The 27,460-nt window shown below is 40.9% G+C and overlaps 2 protein-coding genes across 3 annotated transcripts in view; both read left to right on the plus strand.

Moving 5' to 3' along the window:
* The window catches only part of LOC122641169 (receptor-like protein 4), a 33,949-nt gene extending 12,271 nt beyond the window's left edge, over positions 1-21,678 (plus strand). Inside the window, exons 4-10 of one of the 2 annotated variants that reach the window (XM_043834503.1) lie at positions 15,173-15,244; positions 15,745-15,816; positions 17,234-17,305; positions 17,395-17,472; positions 17,549-17,730; positions 17,850-18,003; positions 21,667-21,678. In XM_043834503.1, coding sequence (XP_043690438.1) covers positions 15,173-15,244; positions 15,745-15,816; positions 17,234-17,305; positions 17,395-17,472; positions 17,549-17,730; positions 17,850-17,986 — 613 coding nt within the window. In that variant the 3' untranslated portion in view covers positions 17,987-18,003; positions 21,667-21,678. Of the gene's footprint in view, positions 1-15,172; positions 15,245-15,744; positions 15,817-17,233; positions 17,306-17,394; positions 17,473-17,548; positions 17,731-17,849; positions 18,023-21,666 lie in introns of those variants that run through there. The other variant, XM_043834502.1, reaches the window with a different exon arrangement.
* A 1,755-nt stretch (positions 21,679-23,433) lies between these two features.
* Positions 23,434-23,990, plus strand: LOC122640590 (ethylene-responsive transcription factor 12-like). The gene has a single exon (XM_043833809.1). The coding sequence runs from the start codon at positions 23,455-23,457 to the stop codon at positions 23,983-23,985; it is 531 nt and encodes a 176-aa protein (XP_043689744.1). The 5' UTR covers positions 23,434-23,454; the 3' UTR covers positions 23,986-23,990.
* Positions 23,991-27,460: the final 3,470 nt, after the last annotated feature.

The following is a 27,460-nucleotide window of genomic DNA, read 5'->3' on the forward strand; positions in this document are numbered from 1 at the left end:
TGCACAGACGTACAACACATCCACACACCACCTGCAACACTCACATATACACATATACGACTATCACCAGCCATTCAACATGCATCCCATCCAAATACACAACCATCCTACAGATCACACATCCACAATATCTACAAGCAACGCAAACCACAACACAAAAGGATACGTGGTTCGGCAGTGTGCCTACATCCATAGTGCAAATGACCGCTTGGGCTACAACCCAAATTTGGCTTCACTATAATGCACAATGTTACTTTCTGCAGCTACAATTGCAGGGAGCTACAACCCCTGATTTACAACATCCAATTTACCTAGCATATATATCTAGGAGGGCGCTACAATGCGAAATGTTTAGGTAGCTACAACTACCAGGGAGCTACAATCCCTGTGTCCAACGTCCATTGAACACCCCAGTGCAATAAACAATGGCCTTATAAGATTTGTCCCAAATACATGCTCAAGCTAGTCTAGGCTTTTTTTCAAACAAATGTCCCACACACTAGCATATATGAATGGAATGCAACAATGATGTTTACCTTCACTCAATGTTGATTCCCTCTTGAACGGCTCGCATTCACTGATGCCTCTTCGCCGCTTGACGTCAACCAAGTCGTCACTGGGGTATATTGAAGCTTCTCACAAACCCTAGGTTTTTAAACTCTTCTTCTCCTTCTCTTTCTCTTTTTTCAATCAAAACCCTTGATGATGTCTTGTAAACTTGAAAAATCCTTCCCTTGTTGTGCTCAAACAATGGGAATCAAGGAACTCTTCTAGGGTTCTCTTGGAGACTCTCTCTCCTCTTTTTCTTCTTCTTCTCAAACCCAAACCCTTGATGAAGCTTGATACACTCGAAGAGACCTTTCAATGGAGCACAATCGATGTCCTTGCTTGACGGTAATCTTCTAGGCTTCCTCTTTGAGACTCTCTCTCCTCTCCTTTCTTCCCTCTTCTCCTCTAGGGCCTTTTCTCCTTTTTCAGTTCTTGGAGAGATATGAATAAAGCCCTAAAAACTTCATTAAGAAGGCTAACAAAAGCCCCAATCCCACTGGTTGCGTGCGTGTCTGGCATATTGACCTTTGATCAGTCCAGATGGCATAAGTCCCTCTGTATATCTCTAATTGGACTGATTATTTTTGCATATGAACATAGACTCAAAATGCTAGAATTTTTGTAGAAATAGCCTTCCTCTAATTTTGCCCGGAAGATGCTAAAAAATCCATCCAAAATGTCATAAACCAAACCTGTGTCGGCCAACACCAAATTGAATTTCACCTGCTTCAAATGCACTCTTGCCAACGTCGGATGAACCTAAAACGTGTGATGAGCTTTTCTCAACGTTGGTTGAGCCTCGTTGAGTGTCAGGCAGTGAGCAACTCACGTCGGCCTTTATCAGAGCCTGAGAGCATGCTTAATAGAAGAGCATCTTTTAAATGATCTTCAATACAATCTTGCAATCTGAAGAAAGGCGTGTACTTTCTCGGGAAGTAACATCGTCCCAATCGGTGTGTCTAATTGAGTCGAGTACAATAGATCGAAGGCTAAGCCGCTGGCATAGAAAGATCCAAGAGCCTTGAGAAGGCGGTAAGAGCAAGATCTGAAATGGCTTTTCTCGCCGCAAAACTGCGTCTTCCACAAAGTATTCAACTGATGGTACCACTGTAGGTATGCCATCGTGAAGAAAGAAATCGATGGTGTTGGAGACCGATCGACCAAATTGTGAAGGCGGAATATTAGCCCGATTGTTGTTGACAATAACTGGGAGTAGGGGTGGGGTATATTCCACAAGTAAAAAGGATCTTGACTGCCCTGTCTTCGACTATTTCCGGGAAGAAATAGGGACTAAATGGTGAGAAGGGGAAGGAGAGAATTCCGTTGTTGTGGCAGAATTCGAATGTAACCAGGGGGAGTCCATTGGGTAGTAAACATTACTGGGGTTCTCTAATGAGAATACCACCACGGGGATAGGGAGTAAGCCAGAGAAGAGGCTTTCTTTTGCTCTTGCGATTGGGTGTCGCGTGAGCTTTACCTTTACCCTTATCGGGGATGCCGAGGATTCGTGATGTCGGCGGCCTGCTAAGATAATCAGCCGAAAAATTGTCAGTGCCTTTAACATGTACAATTTCATGCGATATTGGTTAATAAGATGGCCCAATTAATACGACGAGAATTAGTTTCTTTGATTTTGGTTTTAAGAAAATCACGAACCGCTGATTATCGGTTCTAATCGAAACTTCTCGGGTAAAAGATAAATTCTAAACCGTTGAATAGCATTTACAATGGCAAGAATCTCTTTTTCATAAATATTATAATTTTGTTGAGCCGGGGTAAATTTGCGAGTGTATCCGCAAATTTGTTCATCAAGAGGGTTTTTAAGGGGTCGTGCTTTCAGACACATCCCCAATGTTCATTGCTAGCATCACTCTCTAAGATTAAGAGATCACCAAAAGAGGGAAGTAAATGCAGACGGACAAGAATGGGTAATCTCGGCTCGTATGTCGAGGACTATCGTGTGTCGAGATGGGGTCCAAGAAAAGTCAACATCTTTTTTCAATTTTAATAAAAGACTTTTTCTTTAGTTGAGAGGTCTTTTATGTAATGCGTCCCATAGTTCAATATGCCTAAGAAGCTGTTGGAGATGCCTTGTTTGTCACGGAGGGACGAGAGGAAAATCCTTAATTTTAATTAAGATGTGATCTTGGAGTTGAGGCCTTGATCACTAAGGATGAGACCAAGAAATTCGATTCGAGGTTTTTCGAGTTCGATTTTCGTGGGAGAGAGAATTATTCCATGTTGGAGGAATAAATCACCGATGATACGAAGGTGTTTCGTATGTTCAGTAGGAGAATCGGAGAAGACGAGAATGTCGTCTATATACGCCACACAAAAAGAGAGGGAACCAAAGATGGAGTCAATCCAATGTTGGAAAACCCGAGGGCGTACATAATCCAAGGGCATAACCGTCCATTGATAATGACGATTAAAAGGAGTGAAAAAGCGGTTAGAGGTTTGGAATCCAGATGAGCTTAATCGCCGGCTTGATTTTAAGTCGAACTTACGTAAATCGTAGCCTTTTCGCACGGTGGATAAGAACGCCTTTTCGCGGAATGAAATATCCGTCGAAGACAATGTCTTGGTTTAAACGTTTATAGTTTATAACCATACGGGCTTTGCCACGCTTTTATTTCCGCATGATTCGTACCATAAAAGCGGGAAGAGTGAGGACTTGTTGAAGGTTCAATAAGTCGGAGAGCCAATAATTCGGAAATACTGTTTATCGAATTCTTCGATATCGGCTTTGATGTAGAGGATGGGTTTTACCCGAATAATCGTGTTAGGATTAGTGGGTTGGATAGAACACCACAAGGGCTTTGTCCCAATGAAGGAGGGGTTGGTCGATAAAGCGAGAAGAGAGTTTGTCAAGGAGCCAATGGGAAATGGCGGTGTTGATCGTGACCAAGCAACAGAGGTAACTTTGTTCAAGAACGGAAGAAGAAATCCGTTGAGGGATAAAAATCGAAATCATCACAAATGACTTTGGAGATAGGAGTAAGGAAGAGAAACATCACCGGAGGGATGGTGTAGTTGAGCAGAATCGAATGCAAGATGAACGGTAGATACTTATGCATAAAGTTCGTACAAGGATGAAATCACCATGCATAGTGGGAAAACAAGTAATTTTTGGAATTATAAATCGCTTGTTTTGGAAGAAGATTGGGATATTGTGAGCGCGATACTCAAGGGTCGTTGTGGGACCCGAAACACCACTAATATACGTGGGTTGTTCCAATTTTTCCTAAAGATGGCCAGGAAATGCGGTTGTTTTACAAATGCATCCGGTAGCACCGGTATCCACGAGGACATCGAGCGTATATGGTTTGAAACCAGAGAAATCAAAATAGCCCTTAACATAGGTGTAGTTTTTGGGATTTTGATTCGATTGAAAGAAAATATCGGTGTCGGCGTGACATACCGATGAAAGATATTAATTACAAGACGGAGAATCGGTGTCGGAAAATCTTTCCGAAGGGGAGCTTTAAATGCTCGGCAGTAGGAGGTAACCGAGTTCGCGGGTTGAAGCCGGGCATATTGCGTGGAACATAAGAAGATACGGAATGGCGAGAAGAAGAGCCAATCGAGGTATTAGAAGAGCCGGGTATGGCGGATCTAAGAGAAGGAGTACTAGCAGTTCGTGCTGGAGAAGGAGAACCAGTAGAACGTCGGCGGAAATATAGATTATGTATCATTGGACGACTTAAAGCCGGAATCACAATCTTCTTATTTTCTTTGTAATCGCACCTGACCAAACAGGTATAGAATTTGTTAATGATCTCTAGATAGTATCGAGGATCTATAACGGATCGTCAATCCTATCTTCGATCCGCAACGAGTGAAAGAGGCGGACTTATTGCCAACTTATGTAAGGATATGCACATATATCAAGTTTACTTCTTGTCTTTCCTTTCTGTTCTTTGTTGAGACCTATGAGCACACAACCGAAGACTATCTCGCGCAGTGATAGATCGCGAGGGTTACCCCTTTAGTCTCGAAGGTCGTTTTATTGATCTAGAGTTCGGTTAAGCACACACAAAGTTGGTTTATTTGCTGTTTATTTCTTTGCTTTTATCTTTGTGATTTCTACGGCCATATATTTGCATAGGAGATTGATGTCCGAGGAACACCAGGTTGGAAGAACCGTGCGTGTTTAGGACCCTTGTCTCTCCGATATTGCAAACGGGTTTAGCCCCAGGAAATTATCTTTTAATTGCTTAGTGAATTAATGGCTTCTTTTCCTCCTTGTTTTTGTGATGACCCGCTCATCCCATATGACCACAAGATTCATACGCGCAGCAAGACGATCGCACTAGCACTAGCGGTGCTCTTAATTTTTTAATAGATCTCACATTAGAACATAATGAAAAATATCAAAAAATTAGATACTACTCTCTCTCTTGTCGATCTGGTTGGAACCCAACCGTAAACACTTCGAATGCCCTCCCGGCTACTTTTCTTGTTATTAGCACTTTAAATGAGGATTCTTCTTCGAACCTCCTCCTCCCGATGATAATTATATATATCATAAAGAAATTATGGATCATTGGAAAGATTGGTATAAAGACTCCACCGATGAGTTGGACAAAACCCGCCTTCTCTCCGTGATGCAACAATTCTACGTTGAAAACCAACAGAGTTTTGTCGCACATAATTTTGTGCTTTTCTCCGACGATGACGAAGACGACGAGATTCTCAACGAATCGTCCCGACTCGGCTTCGCCCTCCTCTTCGACTCAGACTTTGAGTCTCCTCCCGAAGTCAATCCCCGACTCCCCTCCTGTTCCCCACCAGTACCCCTACGTCGGCGAACCTTCTTCCAAACGCAAGGTCGGTCCAAGCGGACCATCTTGACACCGATGCGGACTTTCAACCCCACACTGGGCCCGCACTTCTTTTGAGTGCGACGGCGTCTTTACCATCAACCCCGAGGTTCCCATCCTTACCCGAAAGGACGACCTCCATAAATATGGGTTAGCCTCATGGCACTTATTTGGATCTTACCAATATTGCCATTAAAGACTATGATAAGGCGATCGCGAGAATGGGCTCAAACCTTTCTTTGTTGATTACCAACAATAAGACCACTGGAAAGTAGAACAGTTCCTTGAATACTTTTGTGGTTCCCCGCAAGGTGATGTCTTGCATTTATCAAAAGTTGACTAAACCGACGATGGGAAATGTGCCAAAACAACCCTTTGACCTATGTCTCAAACCCTGAGAAGGTCTTGGTCGAATTCACGAAGCTCTTAAAATATGAGTTTTGTGGTTACCATCACCCTGACAAGCTTGCAGAAGATGTCAGTTTTAACCTCACCAAGATTAAGCTTAATAATTTAAATGAATTTGAAGCTTTTTCTAAAAAATACATGTCTCTTTTCCAATTATTAGATCCCACAAAATCTGATTATTGGAAAGAACAATTCTTTCCTAAACTCCCTCCTCCTTGGGATGAACTATGTCACACGACATACCCTGGTTTCATCAATGACTCCAAAAGCATTGATACTCTTGGCAACCGAATCAATTTCGTGTTTCGCCACATCTTAGATCACTTGTTTAAAGGCACGTGCTGCCAAACAGCTTAAAAAGAAGGTCTCCCCCGGCCTCAGTCAAAGATCTTCTTCAAAATGAATTTGAGTTTGGTACCAAGCCATCTCATTTCTCAAAACCCAAGTCTTTCAACTCCTTTCCTTTTCGCTCCAAAAAAAAGTATCATTGGAAGAAATTCCATAAAAAAGACTTTCCTTCAAAGGACTTTTCTTCGTCCAAGAACAAACGTTTCACCAAAAAACGATTTGTTTCCAAACGTACCCTTTACTCCGGTAAAAAGGACAAATCTCAATGTACTGCTACCTCAGTAATGAAAAGGGCCATTTTGCAAATGAATGCCCAAACAAATCCAAGAATGCCCGTAAGATGATTCGCTACCTCGGACGAATGTAACTACGAGATTCTTTTCTTCTCCGAAGTTTTTAACCCCACGAACTTCTCTACGAAGTCTTCTCTCAATCGGATTGCTCTGGTTTTGATGATTTACTCATCCGATTTCATCTTCAGGAGACGAATCCCCAACCGATTCGACTCTGTTGAAATCCAACCGATTCCTTCTTCAACACGATTCGGTTTCTCTTAATCACCTTATTCGTGAAGATGTCTCTTTTGACCCTAATCTCTTCACTAAGCTTAAATCCATTAAGCATGACGAGGTTTACAAGCTTTCCAAGCTTAACCTCACGGTCTCGACGCTTTTCTTTGACCACGCACGTGCAATTCCACGCTTTCGCCTGACGATGACGCGTCTCGAGATCTCCTGTTCAATCCAGCTCAAATCCAACGATTGGTAGCCAAACATCCTCGTTTAAAATACATCCACATTGGTCTCATTCAGATTGAACTCACGCTTCTCTTTTCGTCAAGCGCATGTACACTGTTGTCATTGTCTGTCTTTGACAAAAGATTCCTCTCTGACCCAATCAATGCCTTAATTGGTGGAATTGAGTCAAACCTCATTCACGGTTCGGTCTGGTTCAAACTTCGACCCAACTTCTTCCTCTCTCTGTCCAGGATCCAAACCTTTGTGATTCCGTGGTTCTTAAAATTAAGACCCAATGGATCGCATGAAGGCCGATAGCCATAACCTGCCAGTTATTTGGAAATGTTCGCATCGAATTAACAAACGTTACTTCAACCAAACTATCGCCCCTTCCGGATAAACGGTTCGTCGAACTTTTCGAACCAAAACCTTTCGAACACGAGATCCAACCTCGCCTACTCGATTGGCATGATATCCAACTTCCCCAGGAATGGATGCTCTCCGATATTCTTGATACCCCTCGAATATCACCGCTCCTTCTCCTCCTACCCAACTACAGGCTTCCGGAAATAATCTATATTTCCGCCGACGTCGCATCTTGGTTCTCCTTCTCCAAAGACGAATCGCTAGTACTCCTTCTCTTAGATCCGCCATACCGGCTCTTCTAATACCTCGACTGGCTCTTCTTCTCGCCATTCTCAGATCTTCTTATGTTCCACGCAATATGCCTGGCTTCAACCGCAGAACCGGGGTTACCTCCTTCGCCCGAGCATTTAAAGCTCCCCTTCGGAAAGATTTTTCCGACACCGATTCTATCAGCCGTGTAATTAATATCTTTCATCGGTATGTCACAAAACGACACCGATATTTTCTTTCAATCGAATCAAAATCCTAAAAACTACACCTATGTTAAGGGCTATTTTGATTTCTCCGGTTTCAAACCATATACACTCGATGTCCTCGTGGATACCGGTGCTACGGGATGCATTTGTAAACAACCGCCCCACTTCACGCCATCTTTGGGAAAAATGGAACAACCCCGTTTGTGGTGTTTGGTCCCACACCTCCAAAGCCCGCCCCCAAATCCCAACCCCCCCCCCCCCCCCCCCTCTTCTTCCAAAACAAGCCAAAACAAGATTTAAATTCCAAAAACTTTACCCTTTCCCACACAGGTGATTTCATCCTCGTACGACTTTAGCATAAGTATCTACCCCCCCCTTCCGACCCATGCCCGCCCCCTCAACTACACCATCCCTCCGTGATGTTTCTCTTCCCCTTACTCTATCTCACAAAGTCTGTTTGATGATTTTACCTCACGGATTTCTTCTTCCCCCCCCCCCCACCCCCCCCCCCCCCCCCCCCCCCCCCCCCCCCCCCCCCCCCCCCCCCCCCCCTTCTTCCCCCCCCCCCCCCACTCTCTTCCCCTGCCCAACCCCCCCCCCCCCCCCCCCCCCCCCCCCCCCCCCCCCCCCCCCCCCCCCCCCCCCCCCTCCTTCATCGGGACAAAGCCCTTGTTGGTGTTCTATCCAACTCGACTAATCCTAACACGATTATTCTGGTAAAACCCATCCTCTACATCAAAGCCGAGTATCAAGAATTCGATAAACAGATTTCGAATTATCGCTCTCCACTTATCGAACCTTCAACAAGTCCTCACTCTGCTTAGCCTTTGGTACGCAATCATGCGGAAATAAAACGTGGCAAAGCCCGTATGGTTATAAACTATAAACGCTAAACTAAAGCCAGCACATTGTCTTCGACGGATATTTCATTCCCGCTGAAAAGACGTTCTTATCCACCGTACAAAAGGCCTACGATTTACAAGAAGTTCGACTTAAAATCAAGCGCGGTCCTAGATTAACCCCCAGCTCACCGGATTCCCAAACCTCTAACTCGCTTTTCCACTCCTTTTAATCGTCATTATCAATGGACGGTTATGCCCTTCGGATTATGTAACGCCCTCGTCAAGGTTTTCCAACATTGGATTGACTCCATCTTTGGTTCCTCTCTTTTTTGTGTGGGCGTATATAGACGACATTCTCGTCTTCTCCGATTCTCTACTCGAAACATTTAAACACCTTCGTATCATCGTGATTTATTCCTCCAACATGGAATAATTCTCTTCTCCCACGAAAATCGAACTCGAAAAACCTCGAATCGAATTTCCTCGTCTCATCCTTAGCGATCAAGGCCTCCAACTCCAAGATCACATCTTAATTAAAATTAAGGATTTTCCTCCGTCCCCTCCGTGACAAACAAGATTCCAACAGCTTCAGCATATTGAACTATGGACGCAATTACATAAAAGACCTCTCAACTAAAGAAAAAAGTCTTTTATTAAAATTGAAAAAGATGTTGACTTTTTTCGACCCCATCCGACACACGTATAGTCCCTTGACATAAAGCCGAGATTACCCATTCTTGTCGTCTGGTCTTTACTTCCCTCTTCTTTGGTGATCTCTTAATCTTAGAGATCGATGCTAGAATGAACATTGGGGATGTGTCCTGAAAGCACGACCCTTAAAAACCCTATACGATGAACAAATTTGCGGATGGATACAACTCGCAAATTTATCCCGACTCAACAAAATTATAATGAAAAAGAGATTCTTGCCATTGTAAATGCTATTCAATGGTTTAGAATTTATCTTTTACCCGAGAAGTTTCGATTAGAACTGATAATCAAGCGGTTCGTGATTTTCTTAAAACCAAAATCAAAGAAACTAATTCTCGCCGACACTGGGCCAATCTTATTAACTAATACCGTTATGAAATTGTACATGTTAAAGGCATCGACAATTTTTTGGCGATTATCTTAGAAGCCGCCGACATCACGGCTTCCTCGGCATCCCCTCGATAAGGAGTAAAGGTAAAGCTCACGCGACACCCAATCGCACGAGAGCAAAAAGAAAGCCTCTTCTCTCGCTTACTCCCTATCCCCCCATGGTGGTATTCTCATTAGAGAACCCCAAGTAACAATGTGGCAAGACTACCCAATGGACTCCCCCTGGTTACATTCGAGTTCCCGCCCACAACAATGAATTCTCTCCTTCCCCTTCTCACCATTTAGTCCCTATTTCTTCCCCCGAAATAGTCAAGAACAGACACCAGGATCCTTTTTACTTGTGGAATATACCCCTGACCAGCCTACTCCCAGATTGTACAACAACAATCGGCTAATATTCCGCCTTCACAATTTGGTCAATCGGTCTCCAACACCACCGATTTCTTTCTTCACGATGGCATACCTACAAGTGGTACCATCGATTGAATACTTTGTGGAAGACGCAGCACGCCGAAAAAGCCATTTTCAGACGCTTCTTACCGCCTTCTCCAAGGCTCTTGGATCTTTCTATGCCAAGCGCCTTAGCCTTCCCTATCATTGTACTCGACTCAATTAGACACACCGATTGGGGACGATGTTACTTCCCCGAGAAAGTACACGCCTTTCTTGATCGGGCAGGCATTGTATTAAAGATCATTTAAAAGATGCTCTCTTCTATAAAGCATACAAAATCTGTTTATATTTAAAAGCTAAAGAAACCCTCCCCGGAAATATTTCCTATGATTCTAAGGCATTTGGATCATGACCAATACCGCTTATCAAGAATTTATGCTTGGAATTTCCCAAAAATATAATACGGACTGAACAACATAATCGCATCGCCTTATCTTCTACCCGGCTCCAACCACGGAGTATTGCTGCTGTTGAATGGGGACTAGTAGGCCAACCGGTCTTCTCTAGTGATATCTTGTTGTCCTCGACCAATTGCCCATGATGATCGTAACTATGATCGGCCATGCGCCGCCAATTGGAGATTTTCGGTGGACTTGAATTCACCATTTGCGGACCCTCGGCCGGGCGTGAACGTGAACGCTTCTTCCAGCCCTATCGCTCCGCATCTCCGCCTCCCGCTACTCCTTGCGTAACCTTCTCTTGTTACAGATGAAGCCGAAGCTCGCATATTGCTAATTTGCGAGATACATGCGGAAAGCCCGCACAAACAATCCTTGATCGCTTTGCACAAAGAAGTTCTCGAACTCACTCATCCCAACGGTTGTCCACGATATCGTTACCTTGTCTCCGACGGAAGACGACTCTGTCAAAGCTTCATGATGGATTACGAGATCACTGATGAAGTTCTTTGTCGATACATTCAAGTACGATCGACCAGCTCCAGGCGCTCTCTCCCCGTCCTCGACATCCCTGGCACTCTCCTTGCCCGATGTTGCGAAGCCATTGAAACCATGGCTGCAGCCCGCGCCGCCGAACTTCGCCGCTCGAGGAAGCCGCCAATGAGGCTCTCTCAACGAGCCCAATCCCCTCTTTGCGGTCATGGCGAGCGATGACATCAATCTCGGATCGGGCCAGCGTCATCACTGAAACATCAGCATGGTCACTACATGAACAGTGCCGCCGCCCTCGTCGCTGGCGTCCACAAGCAGTGCCGCCGCCCTAAATCACCCATGGCGTCATGCGGACCCATGAGCAGTGCTGAATAGTACCAGCCGCCCTACGACACCATTTCGTCGTGCGTTTACTATTCCCGAATTGAAATAAAATTTTGGAATCCGTGGACCGACCTCTCTCTCTATAAGGCAGCTCATTTCTTCAGAGAAGACAGACCTAGCTCCGCCAGCTCTCGAGTTCCACCTCTCGCCTCCCTCTCTAATCTTCTCCTTCTTTTGATCTCTATTTCGATACCTTCTCTAAGGATCGACGGATCAACCCCCCTCCTGCACTTATCTCCATCAGTTTTCGATGTCTGTCCACTGAAACCTTCATATCTCAGTTGTCATAGTTCCGATTGAGCTGCTTGTTTTTCCATATGAAAGCTAACTCAAAATTATACAACTTTCATATTTTCACCAACAACTCAGAACCAGTGCACGGTTTCTAAAAAGGATTTTCAATCTGACTGATGTGTAGACACTGCTTGCTTCAGCATACATGCAATACCCGAAGAATGAGTCATCTTCCCACTCCGATATCAGATTGAACTGATTCAAAATTTTTCCTAGAGATCTAACTCAGCGATCCTCCAAATTCCAACTAAATGAAAGATCAAAAAAATCTGTGAAGTTACTGCTACAACATAAAATTGCTGTCTTCCCCATACAATAGTAACCTTCACCTTCAACAACACCTTCTCATCTTCGGCAACATTACCTCATGCACACTAGGACTTGAACTCATCTCTGCATCATGCCAAAAACATTTCTAAATGGCCAAGATAATGATGCCAACTTTATCAGTCCTACTGCCAACTGCCAGCCATGCCAACCAAGCCATCCATGTCACTGACACTAACAACTGTACATAATGCCTTGCTATCTGTACTAGCTTAACCATGATTATCAAACAACTCACACTGCTATGCCAACTGAGACGTTTCTCTGACACTGCTACTGCACTGATACTCTCTGCTGCAATACCGTTTTCTCAACTGATCTTCCTGGCTGATTGTGTTACAACAATGACAACAACAACAACAACAATGCAAAGCAAGTTGTGCTCAACAATTTATAAAAGCACCACCTTGTAATTTTGTGCTGTGTTTTACTGGTACTGATATTGCGGGATATTATTTTGGCTCAACTTTCTTGCCTTTTAATTGTTGACTATTGTTGAGAATTAGGGGTAAAGTGGTCTTATATTTTTGGGTTTTGGGTTTTTGTGTAATTTTCATTCTTTCTTGTCCTTAGTTGTAAGGTTGTAATAGGTAAGGAGTAAAGGGTAATATTATAAACCCCTAACCACCTTACTTCTATTTTTAGATTCTAATTATAATATAAGTAATGGAGCCTGCGATCAGTTTATCTGTCGCAGGCTGCATCTTCTCTTCTTGCGGCAACCTCTTCCTCTCTTCTTCTTCCCTTCTTCTCCTCTTGACTTGTTTATCCAGATTTTGGTTTGGAACATGGTATCAAAGCAGTGGTAAACAAGTTGAGAGTCTTCTCCCATACTTTCTGCTGATCGATTCCTTGGCTAAAGGAGTGTAGTATGCAGCCACCTCTTGCTGCAGATTATTTTTGGCTTTGAACATGGTGTCGTGTGGGTTCTCACAGTGCTACTTTGATCATTCGGTGTTTGTTCGTCGTCGTGATAGCAAGTTGGTTGTCTTGGTTGTTTATGTGGATGACATTATTGTCTCAGTTGATGATATGGCAGACATTACAGAAGTAAAGACCTATTTGCAGCAGCACTTTCAGACCAAGGATCTAGGTGACCTCCACTATTTCCTTAGCATTGAGGTTGTAAGGAGCAAGAAAGGTATTAGCCTATCCCAAAGGAAGTATGTTTTAGATCTTTTATTTGACACTAGTATGCTTGCGTCAAAACCAATGGATATTCCTATGGATCCTCATCAGAAGTTTGGAGTAGATGATGGTGGTCCTCTCAAGGATGTGCACCAGTACAAGATTTTAATTGGGAAGCTGATCTACCTTACCATTACTAGACCAAACATCCGTTACCAGACCAGACATTTTTTTCGCTGTGGAGGTTCTTAGTCAGTTCATGTAGGCTCCGTAGAAAGCCCATTGGGATGCTGCTATTTGCATTCTTCGTTACTTAAAGGGTGCTCTTGGTAGAGGATTAATTTATCGCCCCAATCGGCATATGGATCTGGTTGCGTATTCCGATGCTGATTGGGCTGGCTATGCAGGTGGTGATCGTCGTTCCACCACAGGTTATTGTACATTTGTTGGTGGCAATCTAGTGTCATGGCGTAGTAAGAAGCAGACTACTATTGCGAGATTTGGTGTTGAGGCTGAGTACAGAGCTATGGCTCATATTACAGCTGAGTTGATGTGGCTCAGGTCTCTCCTTCTTGAGATGTGTTTTCCTGTGCCCACACGAATGAAGATGTATTGTGATAACCAGGTAGTTATATGCATTGCAAGTAACCCCGTCTACCATGAGCGGACCAAACACATTGAGGTGGGTTGTCACTTTGTTCGTGATGCCGTCATGAAAAATGTTGGTTGAGACCCCTTTGTGTCGTCCTCAGATAAGCTAGCTGATGTGTTCACCAAGTCTTTATTTGCCCCTAGTTTTTGCATCTGTTGTGGCAAGCTGAGCATGGGTGACCTGTATGCTCCAGCTTGAGGGGGAGTGTTGAGAATGAGGGGTAAAGTGGTCTCATATTTTTGGGTTTTGGGTTTTTGTGTAATTTTCATTCTTTCTTGTCCTTAGTTGTAAGGTTCTAATAATTAAGGAGTAGGGTAATATTATAAACCCTTAACCACCTTACTTCTATATTTTAGATTCTAATTATAATACAAGTAAAGGAGCCTGCGATCAGTTTATCTATCGCAGGCTGCATCTTCTCTTCTTGCAGCAACCTCTTCCTCTCTTCTTCTCCTCTTGACTTGTTTATCCAGATTCTGGTTTGGAACAACTATGATGTTTTGTAGCTAGAACAGTTATAAGTCTACTGAATAAGAACTAAGTGAATTCTATCATCACTATGGTACAAACATATAGGACTGCTTGTGTTATTGACCTTGTTCTCTCTGGTTTGTAAGATATGATTCCCTCAAATGTGTTGGCCATATGGAGAATATCATATAAACATACAGGGTTTGGTTCCAGACTTCCAGTCGTAAAATTGTGATGACAAGTGGAAGTTGAATGTTCTAAGAATTGATCTTTTGACTTGCCAATCAAGAAAGGAGAGTTACCTTTCAAATTATACTTTTAGAGGGCTGAATCTTTTCCCTGCTAAATTCTTAGAGGACTCGGTCCTGAACTTTTGATGTCTTCTTTCAATGTATGAAAGTTTATATCCTGTTAATGAGCAAAACCTCTTTGTTTGACATTTCTGAGGTGCTACTTTTGTGATTTTACTGTTTCAAACATTTGAATGTTAGGCTTGAGTTGTGTTAATGTGTTAATCCTTCAAACAAGTTTAGGTTAATCATTTTGTTAACTCAGTAGAATACATGGTAGCAATCAATGCATCCCCTTTTATTAGCCCGTTTCTGTGTTGTAACCCTATCATTCCGATGTAGCTCCAATTATTTGTTTTTTCTTCTTAGACTTGTCATTTTCTTTATTAAATCAGGAATCTTAGCACCTTCAGGAATAATTGATTTTTTGTTTCATGGTTGAACAGATCAATACATTAGTTGATTGGTATGCTTATATGTGTAATCTGGAATTCAGACATTTCTCAGCCTTTATTCATGAGCATTTTTTCTTTGGACTCTTCCATCTGCCCTTAAAAAGGCTTATTTCATGAATGGAATAGAATTTTGTTACTCATGCTTTAGTAACAACTTGTTTTTGCTTTGCATGTGCAGTGGTCTTGACACCCAAGGTCTGCGGGGCTTCTTGCCGAATAACATATCCCAACTGCTTCATCTACAAAGCATGTACGTCCTTTCGATAGTAGCTCTTCTTCATTTGTAGATTCTGGAAAAGGAAATTGCATATTTTAATTCTGAAGGATTTAGAATAACAAATAAATGATTTGCTGGTAATTTTGGTATTGTATTAATTATTTAATTAGGACACTATTTCAGAAATGTAGACACATTTAAGTCACTTGCAAATATTTATACCAAATTGATCATGGGCTGCACTTGACATGTCAGATTACATTCTTGTGGAGGAGTGGTGTTTGACACTGACATAAATATCTTTTTCAAAGATGCATGGGAAATATTTGATCTGAAGAGGAACTATACTATTCCTGTGCAAATTCAGTTTATATGGCTGTTATACATGCTACTTACTATTGACAGTAGGAAGAATGACCCCTAATGCATTTTTTGATTTTTCCATAGATGGTCTGTATCATCTTCACCATCTGATACTTATTTTAATTATATTGTATATAATTTATTTGTTTATTTTGTGCATTTTTTTGTAGAAACTTGAGTGGGAACAGCATTCTTGGGGCCATTCCATCCTCACTTGGAACAATAACCGGCTTGCAAATACTGTAAGTATGGCCTCTATATGGCTTTACCTAGTTTAAACTTTTGTATGGGCTATGTATTGATCTTCAGAAGTGTTCTGTGGATAATTAATTTTTCCCCACGAATGAAGGTGCCTGATAATGTGATCAATGTTGAACTATGTCAAAGCTATATGTAGCATGTTGCCCAAAAGAATTGTCCCTTCTGTCTCTCATATTCATTTCATATGTGGCAGTTAGTTTAGTTTCTAGCACAAGGTTGCCTTGCTATGCCCTAGCAGTGTTAGTGTTCTGCTACATATCTGTAGGCTGCAAATGAAAACATGTGGCATTGCCCAATGGAAGTATGACTTCTTTGTGCGGGGAGAGGGGGGAGAAGAGGGCAGTAGCTTTCTTTGCCTTGAGATCAGACGATCCCTATATGTTCTCTTTGGAGGCAAATATCTCCCGACTGTTGCATCATTTTCAATGATGATATGAGATATATTACTTTGATACTCTTACTCATGGTTACCTGTTTCTGACTGGGCACTGAACCACTGATGAGTGTTTCAACTTGGTTATCATGATAATAAATGTTTTCATCGATCCTTTTATACTTCAACGTACTAGTATTAAGCAACCCCAAAACTTAAGCTGTTAGATGGAGAGGCCTTCCCAAACTTGGTTCATGTTGGATTATTCCAAACTCTCCCCCTCATGTGTTGCCCCTTATGGGTGTCACTACACATGGCACGTTTGGCCTCTCATTTCTGGGTGATAGTTTGAGCACTATATCTGCCTGTTATAGTCTTATATGTTATAGTTGACGAAATATTGGAATATTGGAATGTTTCCTCAAAGCCTCCTAAATGATCTATTTTTATTGTCAAAGAGGGATGCAAGTTGATGTGAGTCTTACTGATTCCAATTCTTTCTTCTTGATTTTTGGTTGGTATAATCAGAGTAGGGGCAGCTAGAACACACCTTACCTAATGATCTATGTACCATGTAATCCCTGAAAGAGGTGGCTTGGCTGACTCTTAACAATTTTGTCATAATATCTGAGGCATTTGGGTTTCCAAGTGACAAATGATTACACACTAATATGGAGTAAAAAGGGAGACAACTGAGTGAAGCATGAAGTTATAAATCCATTAACCTCAGACCCAGGCCAAACTTGCTATTTCCATACCTTCCATAATGATAAAATGTTGGAACCATGTGATGGTCCAAAGAGAAAAAAAAAAAAAAAGGTGGGTAAGTGCATTTCTAAATACCATTAAAGTACCCTGCAGCAAAATGTACCTGGAAATGAAGATTGTCTTAAGTACTGGTTCTATTTTGTTCTGGGAGCTCTTTGATTTTTAGATTATATGCATTTCCATCTGGTGATTTTTTTTTCTTTTTTGTTTTCTAATGTATTTTAGTAGTAATTTAATTGCATATGATTATTATGCAGAGACCTTTCCTACAATTTTTTCAATGGTTCGATCCCTGAAAGTCTTGGGAGTTTAACATCACTAGAGATACTGTAAGGACATTTTTTTTTAAGTATCTACCTGAGTGGGAGTGTAGAAGGAATATTGAAGAGAGAAGCTAATCTGGATCATGGTGGTGCAGAAATCTTAATAGCAACATGTTATCTGGAAGAGTTCCTGCTGCGCTTGGAGGAAGGCTTCTTCACAGAGCTAGCTTCAAGTATGCATTCAATTTTTATAGCTAATTGTTATTTAAAGAGTCAAAAAGTGAAGATATTTACTATGGCAACTTGCAGTTTTACTACAAATGCAGGTCTTTGTGGTATACCTGGACTACCAACATGTGGGCCTCACCTATCTATTGGAGCAACGATAGGCATAGTAGTAGTGGTTTTTGTGGCATTTATTCTCACTGTTATCGGCTTAATAATCTGGTGGAAAAGAAGGCAAAATATTCTCCGTGCACAAAGAATTGCAGGTAGGGAAACAAATTGATCTCTTAGCTTAGTTACACTCACATGCACGTGAACCTGCACTTGCATGCACTTTTAACTTTCACAGGGACTTAATGATCTGCCCACTTTTGCCCTGTTACAGCAAGAGATGCTCCCTATGCCAAAGCAAGGACCCATTTTGTGCGTGACGTGCAAATGAATCGACATCATCATCATCATCATGGTGTTGATCACCACTCGAGGGCTGCCACTGAGCATGGGCCTAACTTGCTCTCTTGATTGACCAAGCACTTTTGGTTCCTACCAATTCAATTTTGCTCATCAATTTTTTTGGTTGGTTTCCCTGTGGCTGAGCTTTGAATTTCTCTGTCAAATGTTTTTAAGGCCCCATCTGGAAAGCTCTCTACGGCAGGTTATGAGAAGTCATGTATTGTTCTTTGGAAGCTCAGGTAGCCCATCTGCACTTGGATGGTCTTGTATGTTGTAGATCTGTCATGTATATTACTCATTCTTTTGTGTTTTTAGTTTTCTGCCAAGGAATGCAGATTAGACAAAATCTTTCCATATAAATATCAAATATAAATTCAAAATTACAGATTTCAATCTGTATGGCTGACTGATACAGTCCTTGTGTGTGAATAAACTTGGGTGGCTCATGTGTGCCTGCACAACTGTCATTTATTGTAAATGAAGAGACAACCAAATAAGTGAAGCCAGAATGGCTGTGTACCATCCTTGTCCCTTTTTTGTGGGGGGAAGAGAAAGCAGTAAGGGTTCTTAAATGATTAAAGTGAAATTTGTGGGACTGGGTGGAGAGAGAGAGAGTTATATCATGAGTATGCAATAACTCATTATCTGATAGACAAAATGTCTCCTTAGACCTGACCAAGTGCTTCTCTTTTGCCTTACCAGAAAAGAGAAGTAGATTTCTCATTTTCCCATTCTGGTCTTCAAATTTTCAGGTTTTCCCTCTACACAGCTTAAAGGTCTAGATCAATCCTATTTCTTGTAAAATAGGATGTGAGGGGAGATTCCCTCCATCACCCTACTTGTTTTTTGGGAGTCCTTCACTATCCTACGGTGATGGGAATTCTCAGAGTGTAAGTCCTGCTACATGGAATGTTGATTTGATCAAATGTCAAATTTAAAGACTTACCTCAACTGTATGGCCTAATGTGAATTATCTCGATTTTAATGTACATTAAACTTTTTTCAAATAGTTTTTAAGATACCTACAGGTTCTAACTTGGCTAAAGCCGGCCATTGGGAGTGATTTTTGTTGAAAGTTTATGACAACCTAGAGGATGGAACTTTCATCTTTCCATATTTGAATGATGAAATGGGTGTTTTGTGGACCAAGAAACCTGTTAAACCACTTTAAAGGAATCTCCAATATTAAATTTCTAGAACTGCCATACTTATCATGATGTTTGCTTTCAGGTCCAGAAAGGAGGAAAATTCCATCCTCCAATTAGTCAAACTTTCTCCTTTTGAATATGTAGGCAAAGACTAAGGATGAGACGTGGAGTTGTTAATATATATACTTTAGAAAAGTGAAAGTGCAGTGCAGTTGCTATGTATTCCGCAAAGGGCTTTGTTAGTGGAAGTTTTCCTTAAAACAAAGGTGATTAGGTCTTTCCTTCCCTGCCTGATATTGACTCTCTGAAGCATCTTTATCAATGTCCAATTGTTTTAAAAAACAAGGGGTCTCTCTTTTTAAACATGTATATTTGGTAACCCTTGAGTCGAAGATTATAGAACTTCCTTTCATTTTCCTTTTAGTGGTAAAGTCAAGATTTGTAGGCGCAGTCTTATAAAAATTTAGGGATTCATTAATGTCCCTGGATTTTATTTTTTGTAGAGTTTGGAGTTGGGCCCATTCTCTGTCGTAGTTGAAAGGGCCTAAAACCTTAAACTTAGGCTGGTTTTGCGGCCCACAAATCATATATTCTCAAGAGGTTTGAAAAATGATTTGTTATGTGGCTAGTGGGTTCACTCTAGTGTATGTTAGATTAGGTCAATCTAGTATGTGATAGGTTAAAAGGTTTGATTTAACGTATTTCATCAATTCTGGGGTTTTTATTTGTATCGATCAAGTACTTAACATTTGGTATTAGAACCAAGCATTAAATCATAGATTTAAGTCATGAAAAAGACTACTTGGAATAGAGTGAAAACCATTAAGAAAAGAGTATCTGCCAGCAAACTAAAAATCGTAGAGCAGAATGGAGTTGCTTGGAAAGGGTTTCCTACCGCCATTATGTGCCTAGTAGGGTTCATTTTAGTGTATGAGCGTTAAATTCAGTCAACCTAATATGAGATAAATTAAAAGACATGATTTAACGTGTTTTATCAATTCTAAAGTTTTTAGCATATTGATCAAGTACGTAATAAGACTATTGTTAAACATATATTTTGCTACAATGGGCTAAAACTGGACTCTTCTTGATCTCCAGTTGATTAGCCAAGGGTGGGTGATCATAGCTTGATTATTGAGTATTGGGAGTTATAGAATATTGGTGGGTTTTGTTGTTGACTTGGCCAAATTACCTTAATTAGAATTGAGAGTTGAGAACTTGAGCCAAACATTTACATATATTGAGAAACAGAAAAGATCAGATTAGAGGAATCCAATTTTGGTTTTGGGTTTTGAAGTGGATGATGTGAAAACCAGAATGAAGTCAGGAAAGAAAGAAGGAAAAGTAGGCGACGCTAGAAGATTAATGTGTAAGGACCTTAGTTAGTAAGTTCGGGAACGGCAATTGAACGGGAACGGATACGCACGGCTTAAACGGATTAGACGGTAATAATACTTTTCAAAAATCCGGCTTCATAAAATGCATACGGTAATAATACGGTACGCGTTTAATACGGATATAATACGGCATAGACGGCAATAATACTTTAAAAAACGGACATATATTCATTATATAACATGCATTCACCACCTAATAAACAAAATAATATCATGATTTTATTAACTAAAATAAACACAATAATATAATATGCTATATAACATCTCTAAGATTATCATTTAACATACCAAAATATCAATAATCTACAAGAAATGAATGTAGATTGTCCGAAAATGACATGAGCAAGTTGAAAGACCAGAGAAACAAGAGGAGAGTACAAGACTTAAGTGCCGCTTTGTTGAACGGAGATGGCGAGGATGATTGGAGATGGAGGGCGGCTACTTTTGCCTGCTACGGTTGGATGTTCAACGCAAATCGAAAGGGACGAAAGGGAAAGTGAAATCGTTTCCTAAATTCTAATCTTTTGGATAATTTTTTTTATAAAAAAGTATAATACGTGTATTATTCGAGTATAATACATGCTTGCTTAAAAAACACATTTTTTTATAAAAATATGGGAAAATATGGGGACGGGAATATTATACGTTTAAAAATACGGAAACGCGTATAATACGCGTATGATACGCGACTTTACTAACTAAGGTAAGGACAAAGGATTCCAACACACCTCCACCACCACAGTACCACACACACACACACACACACACGCTCTCTCTCTCTCTCTCTCTGTGTGTGTGTGTCAGTGTCAGTGGTGAGTGGTGAGTGGTGAGTGGTCTTCCAAGGAAACAAAGAAGATATCCGAATCTTATAGGCACTAAAACCTTAAAAAAGCTGAATTGCTTTATGAAATGGAGAGTAGTCGTCCATATCAAGGACGCATGAGTGTAATTATTATGTTTCCATTAAACCCTTTTGAAGATAGAGAACGTAGAAAAAGGGAATCAAAATATGATTTAATGAAAACAAATAAAGAAAAAGAACTCTATGGGAGCGTGGACGGATCATTATCCTTACCGGTACCTTGTTTGGAGCAGTTGTTCGATTATTCTCATAGGGGGTTAAAAATAACGGCCTAATCTTCCGTTTGAACATATTATTTGAGTGAGATTAAGTCTGTCATTTATGCCTTCCTATGAGAAAAAGACTCCGAATCAGTTACCCACATGGACAATTGTATTGGACAGGATAAAAATTCAATTTGATCCCTACATTTATACAAAGAGGGGGTAGAATGACCCCATAAAAGATGATAATGCCCACCTTGATACTTTCGCATGTGTTTTAAGTTTTTATAACTAATCCAGAGGAGGGCAGAATGACCGTCCTATCTGATAAAAGATGGTAATGCCCATCTTGTTGATATTTTCGCATGTGTTTTATCTGACCCTTGTGCTTACACAGAGTCCATGCCAAGGTTTTAAGAATTGATGAATCGAGGATTAATTCAGATCAAAATTGACCGTGATTGATCTTGATTTCCATCAATTTGACACGATCAATTCACACCCAAAAACCTTAGAAAATCCCTATTTTAGGATATGAGGATCAATTCTAAAGTTCTTTTAACACCAATTTGAAATTCCATAAACCCTCAGCCCATGCTCTCCCACAGAAAACTCTTTCTTCACCAACAAAATATTACATTAACCGATAAGTTTGATCCCCGCCTCTGATTAAAAAAATTTGTTGTTCTATCGCTACTCTCGAGTCTCGTTTCGACTTTCGATCATACTTTTAGCAATTGGTATCGGATAGATCGGTCTCAGCCGATATTGATCTGATACCAATCAGGATTGGACAGATATATCTACGGTCCCGAGTCTCGAAAGGACAAAAGGTTTCACAACAGTTTACAGGTCCAAACAAATTGCTTTTCAGGTTTAATTGTTTAAATGTCTGATTCCTTCTTCAGTCCAAAGTGCAATCCGTCCCACCCGCCGCCTAACCGAGTCAAATAAAGTTTCAAAAAACAAACAAAAAAAAGAACGATTCAAGATTCAAGATTCAAGATTCAAGATTCAAGATTCAAGACTCAAGACTCAATAGTGTCTCAAACTCAGAAGAAAAGGGAAGCAGATCGAGAACGTATAAAAAAGGAAGGGGAACTCAACTCGGTGCTGTTCCCCGCAGTTCGACACGGAACCCTGTGTATCGGGAGAGGTGATGAGGGAGATCGGAACCACGTGTGAGTCACTCTCTCTGCTTACATCATCATTGAAAAGCTACTATCCGACAATACAATACACAAACCCCAAAGCCCTCATCTCTCTCTCTCTGTCTTTCACGGGACACGCACGCCACTGGGAAGCAATGCAATACCAGCAGTCGTCGGCTTCTTCTGCCGCAACTGACACATTTTCAAATATTAAAAAAAATTAATAAAAAAAAAGGAAAAAATAATTAGAAAAAGCAGAGTCTGTACTCATATCAAATCAACAACATCATTACCTTTTTCTCCTTACTCGTATAATAAACAATAGGGCTGATGTCATCTCCACCCTCCTGCCCTGGAACGCGCGTGTATACTATACCACTTGAAAGCCTCCCAGTCTCCGGTCCCCACATGAGCTTCCCTCCCTTCGAATCCCTTTCCCTTGCCCTTGCTGACACGTCGTATCAGGCGGCGGCTGCTTCGTTGCCTCCTCCTTGATAGTTGAGACCAAAGTTGTGGCCCTCCTCCCATTGGGTGGGTGGTCTGTGGGTCCCACACCTTCCCACCAGCTCACGGACACACTTTTACTATTTAAATGGCGAGGGGGAGAAGCTGATCGAGGAGAGGGATGTCCCTTGGCCGTGCCGCCTAGCCGTAATCGTCGGGAGCCTCTCCGTGGGTCCCCAGCCCTTTCCCTCTCTCTCTCTCTCTCTCTCTCTCTCTCTCTCTCGCTTTCTTTTTTATCTTTTTCAGTTTCTATTAACTTTCCTGATCAATCAATGGCTTCAACACGCGAGGGACACTACAGAGGAGTAAGGAAGAGGCCATGGGGAAGGTACGCTGCTGAAATAAGGGATCCATGGAAGAAAACTAGGGTTTGGCTTGGAACTTTTGATACTCCAGAAGAAGCTGCTCTTGCTTACGATGGTGCTGCAAGATCCCTCAGAGGTGCTAAGGCCAAAACTAATTTCCCTCCACCACTTAATGCCTTCTCTTATGACTTCGATCTCAACCTCCCTTCCTCTGATCTCTGGCCTACTTCTTCTTCTTCTTCCTCTTCCTCTTCTCGTGCTACTGGTTTCGTTCTTGGAGAACTCTTGCAAGCACGCCTTCCGAGAGAGATGAACTACCATGAACACGACCTTTTGCCTAGAGATGTATCCGCTCGTGTTCAGCAGCCGCCGCCGCCGCCGCTTCCTGAACCGGCCTCCGCTCATCTTCCTCCTTTCTGTGGGACGGTGAGGCGTGGTCTGTCCATCGACTTGAATGAGCCCCCTCCCACGACGAACCCCTCATTCTGGTTCTCATGAATGATTCTTCACTTAGATTATATTTATATATATATATTTAGATGACCACCACCTTCTGCGGTTGTCGTTTTTGTATCTCCGGCAGCTTGAGAGTTGTTAGAGAGACCTTCGTCTCTTCTGTTCTCTATTTATCAGCTTCATTGCAAGTGGAGGCATTGTAAATATGTTTACGTTTCACTTTATCATGAAATGAAATATGACTATCTGTATTTCAATTTTCTGTCTCTCTTTCTTCTTATTAACTTCTAATCTGAGTTTAAATGTGATGAAATATTGGACTGGAAATTTGAAACTTTTCTGCAAAAAAATTTGAATCAAAATCTTAATTGCAGGCTAGATGCAAAGTCACCAACCCTAATAGTTATCTTCAAGAACAGCGCTACTACTGTAAATCGAGACAAGAATCCGATGTGTTCCCTCTCTCCATCCTTACTCTTCCCGATGAGAACATTCTACTAGTGGCTCTTTAATTAACTTAAAGTTTCGATTAAATTGTATCTTCTACTACTTGGATAAATACCAATTAAGAACAGAAATTTAATGGCCGGATATAATGAAGATTTTTTTTTCCTTTCTTCTTCTTCTTCTTCTGTGCGTTGGTCAGAAGTTCCAGCGTGCTGTCACTTCCCGAATCTTTTCTAGGAACCTGATTCGAAGGCACCTCTAGTCTAAAAATCTTGCTAATTTTAAAAGAGAAATAAGACGGAAAGAAGAAATTGGAATTGGGGATTTTTTGTTTTGGTTATCTGATGGTGTGGGGCAGTGGGTGAGATTTTGAGTTTAGAGAAGCAGAAGACACGCAAGCAAGTAAGTAAGTCTCTCTGGGGACCAGGGGAAAATGTCAGAACTAAAAGAAAGCGTCATAATGGGGCCATGGGCGGGCGTTCATTTGACACATAATATAATACTGTACAGAAGGCTGCGCAGCTTACAGCGACGGTTTTGACGCTCTTGTCAGTCGTGTGGTCCCCCCCTTCTCTCTGTCTCTATCTGGTCCCAGCTTTTACCAATAACCACGCCATGTTCTCTCTCTCTCTCTATCTCTTTCACAGAGACTCTCTTTCTCTCTCTCTCTCTCTCAAAAGTAGGGATGTAAACGGATCGGATGTGATCGGAGCCGGATATTTTCTGGCCGAATACGGATACCTCTAAACGGATTCGGATGCGGATCGGATTTTCGATCATCCGTTTACATATCTGCCTTGTGTAACCTGGACCTTCCTCCCCCTAGCGGATATAATTCTCTCTCAGTCCATATCTCTTAGATCATGATTCTCTTTTCATCATATTCTAGAACTTGTTTAATCTTTAAAAACCTTAAAAATCATTATTTACTTGATTTTTTATTATTAAGTATTCGGATTTTTTTTTGGACGAATTTTAATCGGAGTATTCGGATTATTTTTCGGATATCTCTAAACGAATACGGATGCCCCTCAACGAATACGAATGCGAATTCGAATTCGGATTTCGATTATCCATTTACATCCCTATTCAAAAGAGATAGATATAAATGAGGTGAGTCAAGTCATATAGGCATATATAGGCTACAGGGTATCATGGTGGCAGAGGTGAGTGGGGGCTGAGTCTGACACCCACGTGTCCTCAAAAGCATGGTTTACCTTCATTTGCGCTGCCAATCACAACAAATGAATTTTAAAGGGGTCCCCTACCTCCACAGCAAGATCTGTCGGCACAAGACTTGTCGTGATGGTTTGGTGATTATATTTACCAAATTCTCATCTAATAACGTGAATTATACACAACCTCTATTTTGTTTATTTAATTTAAAACTCTTTAATCCTTATCTGAAAAAAAAAAAAATTTTATTTAATTGTATATTTTCATAATTAAGGGTTTTTTATCTAACATTATTTGCCACATGGAAATACATGGAATTAATCCATGTGATAGAAGACTAAGCAAAAATGTTAGGATATAATTTTAACTTAAAATGAAGAATAGAAGAAATTATTAAAATTACAAATAATATCATTTGATGCCATATTGGCACTCTTAAATTAAAATTTAGCTCCTATCAAAAATAAAATCTAAAATTTAGCCATTAAAATATAGGTCGAAGCCTTTATCATATAGACTAACTCATGTCCTGTCAAATAGAATATACTCAAGAGTTATATTTCACTAGGCATTATTATGCCTAAAAGGATGCTTTTCAGAAAATAACAAAAAAAAAAAAATGTTCATTTTATATTTTCCCATATTAAATGTGTAAACATTTGTATTTTTTTACTCTTTAAAATGTAAACAAGTAAATTATTAAGAAACCATGGTCAATCTTTTTCTTGAAACCCAAGTACAAAACCCTTGGTATCTTCGTCCCTTTATCTGCCCATTGTTGCAAATCTTTCTACTATCCAAAAGGATCTTGTCCAGTATCTTGCCCGGGTGACGTGTAGTGTTGGACACAGTGAGCCGTGAAAAGACCACCTCACCCCTGCTTGAGCAGGGGTGAGGCGATCTTTTCACACCTCATTGTGTTCGACATTGTACGTGCAACCTAAGCAAGGTGCTGGACACGAGTCGAATTCTTTCGAATCGAATTCCCTTTCACTACAATTGACAGGTCATTAATCATCGGAATAAAAATGTGAAACCAAGTCCTTCGAGGCTCTTTTTGTACCCATAGTTCCGCCACTGCAATGTATGAATCTTTTTTTTTTTTTTTTGGTCTACTGTTGCAAACCTTCTTTCAATGTGCAAATCCTTCTTTCGTTCCTTAGTCTCTCAAACCTCAATGAGTTAAGTATAATTGCTAGATTAATTTAGGAATCAGACACACGGAATAAGAGAATACTTTCACATATGATTGAGAGACACAAATACCATTAGGTGTGAATGCTTGATATCTTTTCTTCATTGTACATTTAATGCGAACAATAAAACTAAGAGAGTCGAAGAACCGTGAACTCCTGGAAACCTTCACTCTCATGGTAAAGTTCCATCCAACTACCCAAGCAATTATCATAACCATTGATAGTTTGATACATTAGTGTGTTTTATGATAATCTTATGAGATCTAATAGAGATTTAAGGATTCAATTATTATAATATATTTATTTTAATTTTAAAATATTAAAAATAAAAACATAATCTACATGCTATTATTTTATTTAATACATAATATAGAAGCCAATTAATTTCTAAGTGAATAATGCCCAAATCTGTACCCTCATTTTTTTTATAAAAGAACCCATACTGCATCGTTACCGTACAACTCGTTGGGCTGGGTATAGGGCTGAGCTAGCTTATAATGGCGCTCCGTTTCATCAAAATTGTCTGTTGGGAGATGACTTTCCTCGGTCCTCTCCCCCCACTTCCGTCTCACTCTCCTTCAGCAGTTCAGCCTGTCGGTGACGGCGGTGGCTTTCTCACATACTCCAAGTGACAGTTGGATGGTCTTCCAATTGGGGAGCAGCCAACTCATTAGACACCCCCAGATTATAAAAATAAA

This window comes from Telopea speciosissima, chromosome 9 (genome assembly GCF_018873765.1).
Source record: "Telopea speciosissima isolate NSW1024214 ecotype Mountain lineage chromosome 9, Tspe_v1, whole genome shotgun sequence".
NCBI lineage: Eukaryota > Viridiplantae > Streptophyta > Magnoliopsida > Proteales > Proteaceae > Telopea > Telopea speciosissima.

Bases quoted from the DNA above. Each gene is read 5' to 3' on its own strand.
- LOC122640590 (XM_043833809.1), top strand. From the start codon at position 23,455: ATGGCTTCAACACGCGAGGGACACTACAGAGGAGTAAGGAAGAGGCCA.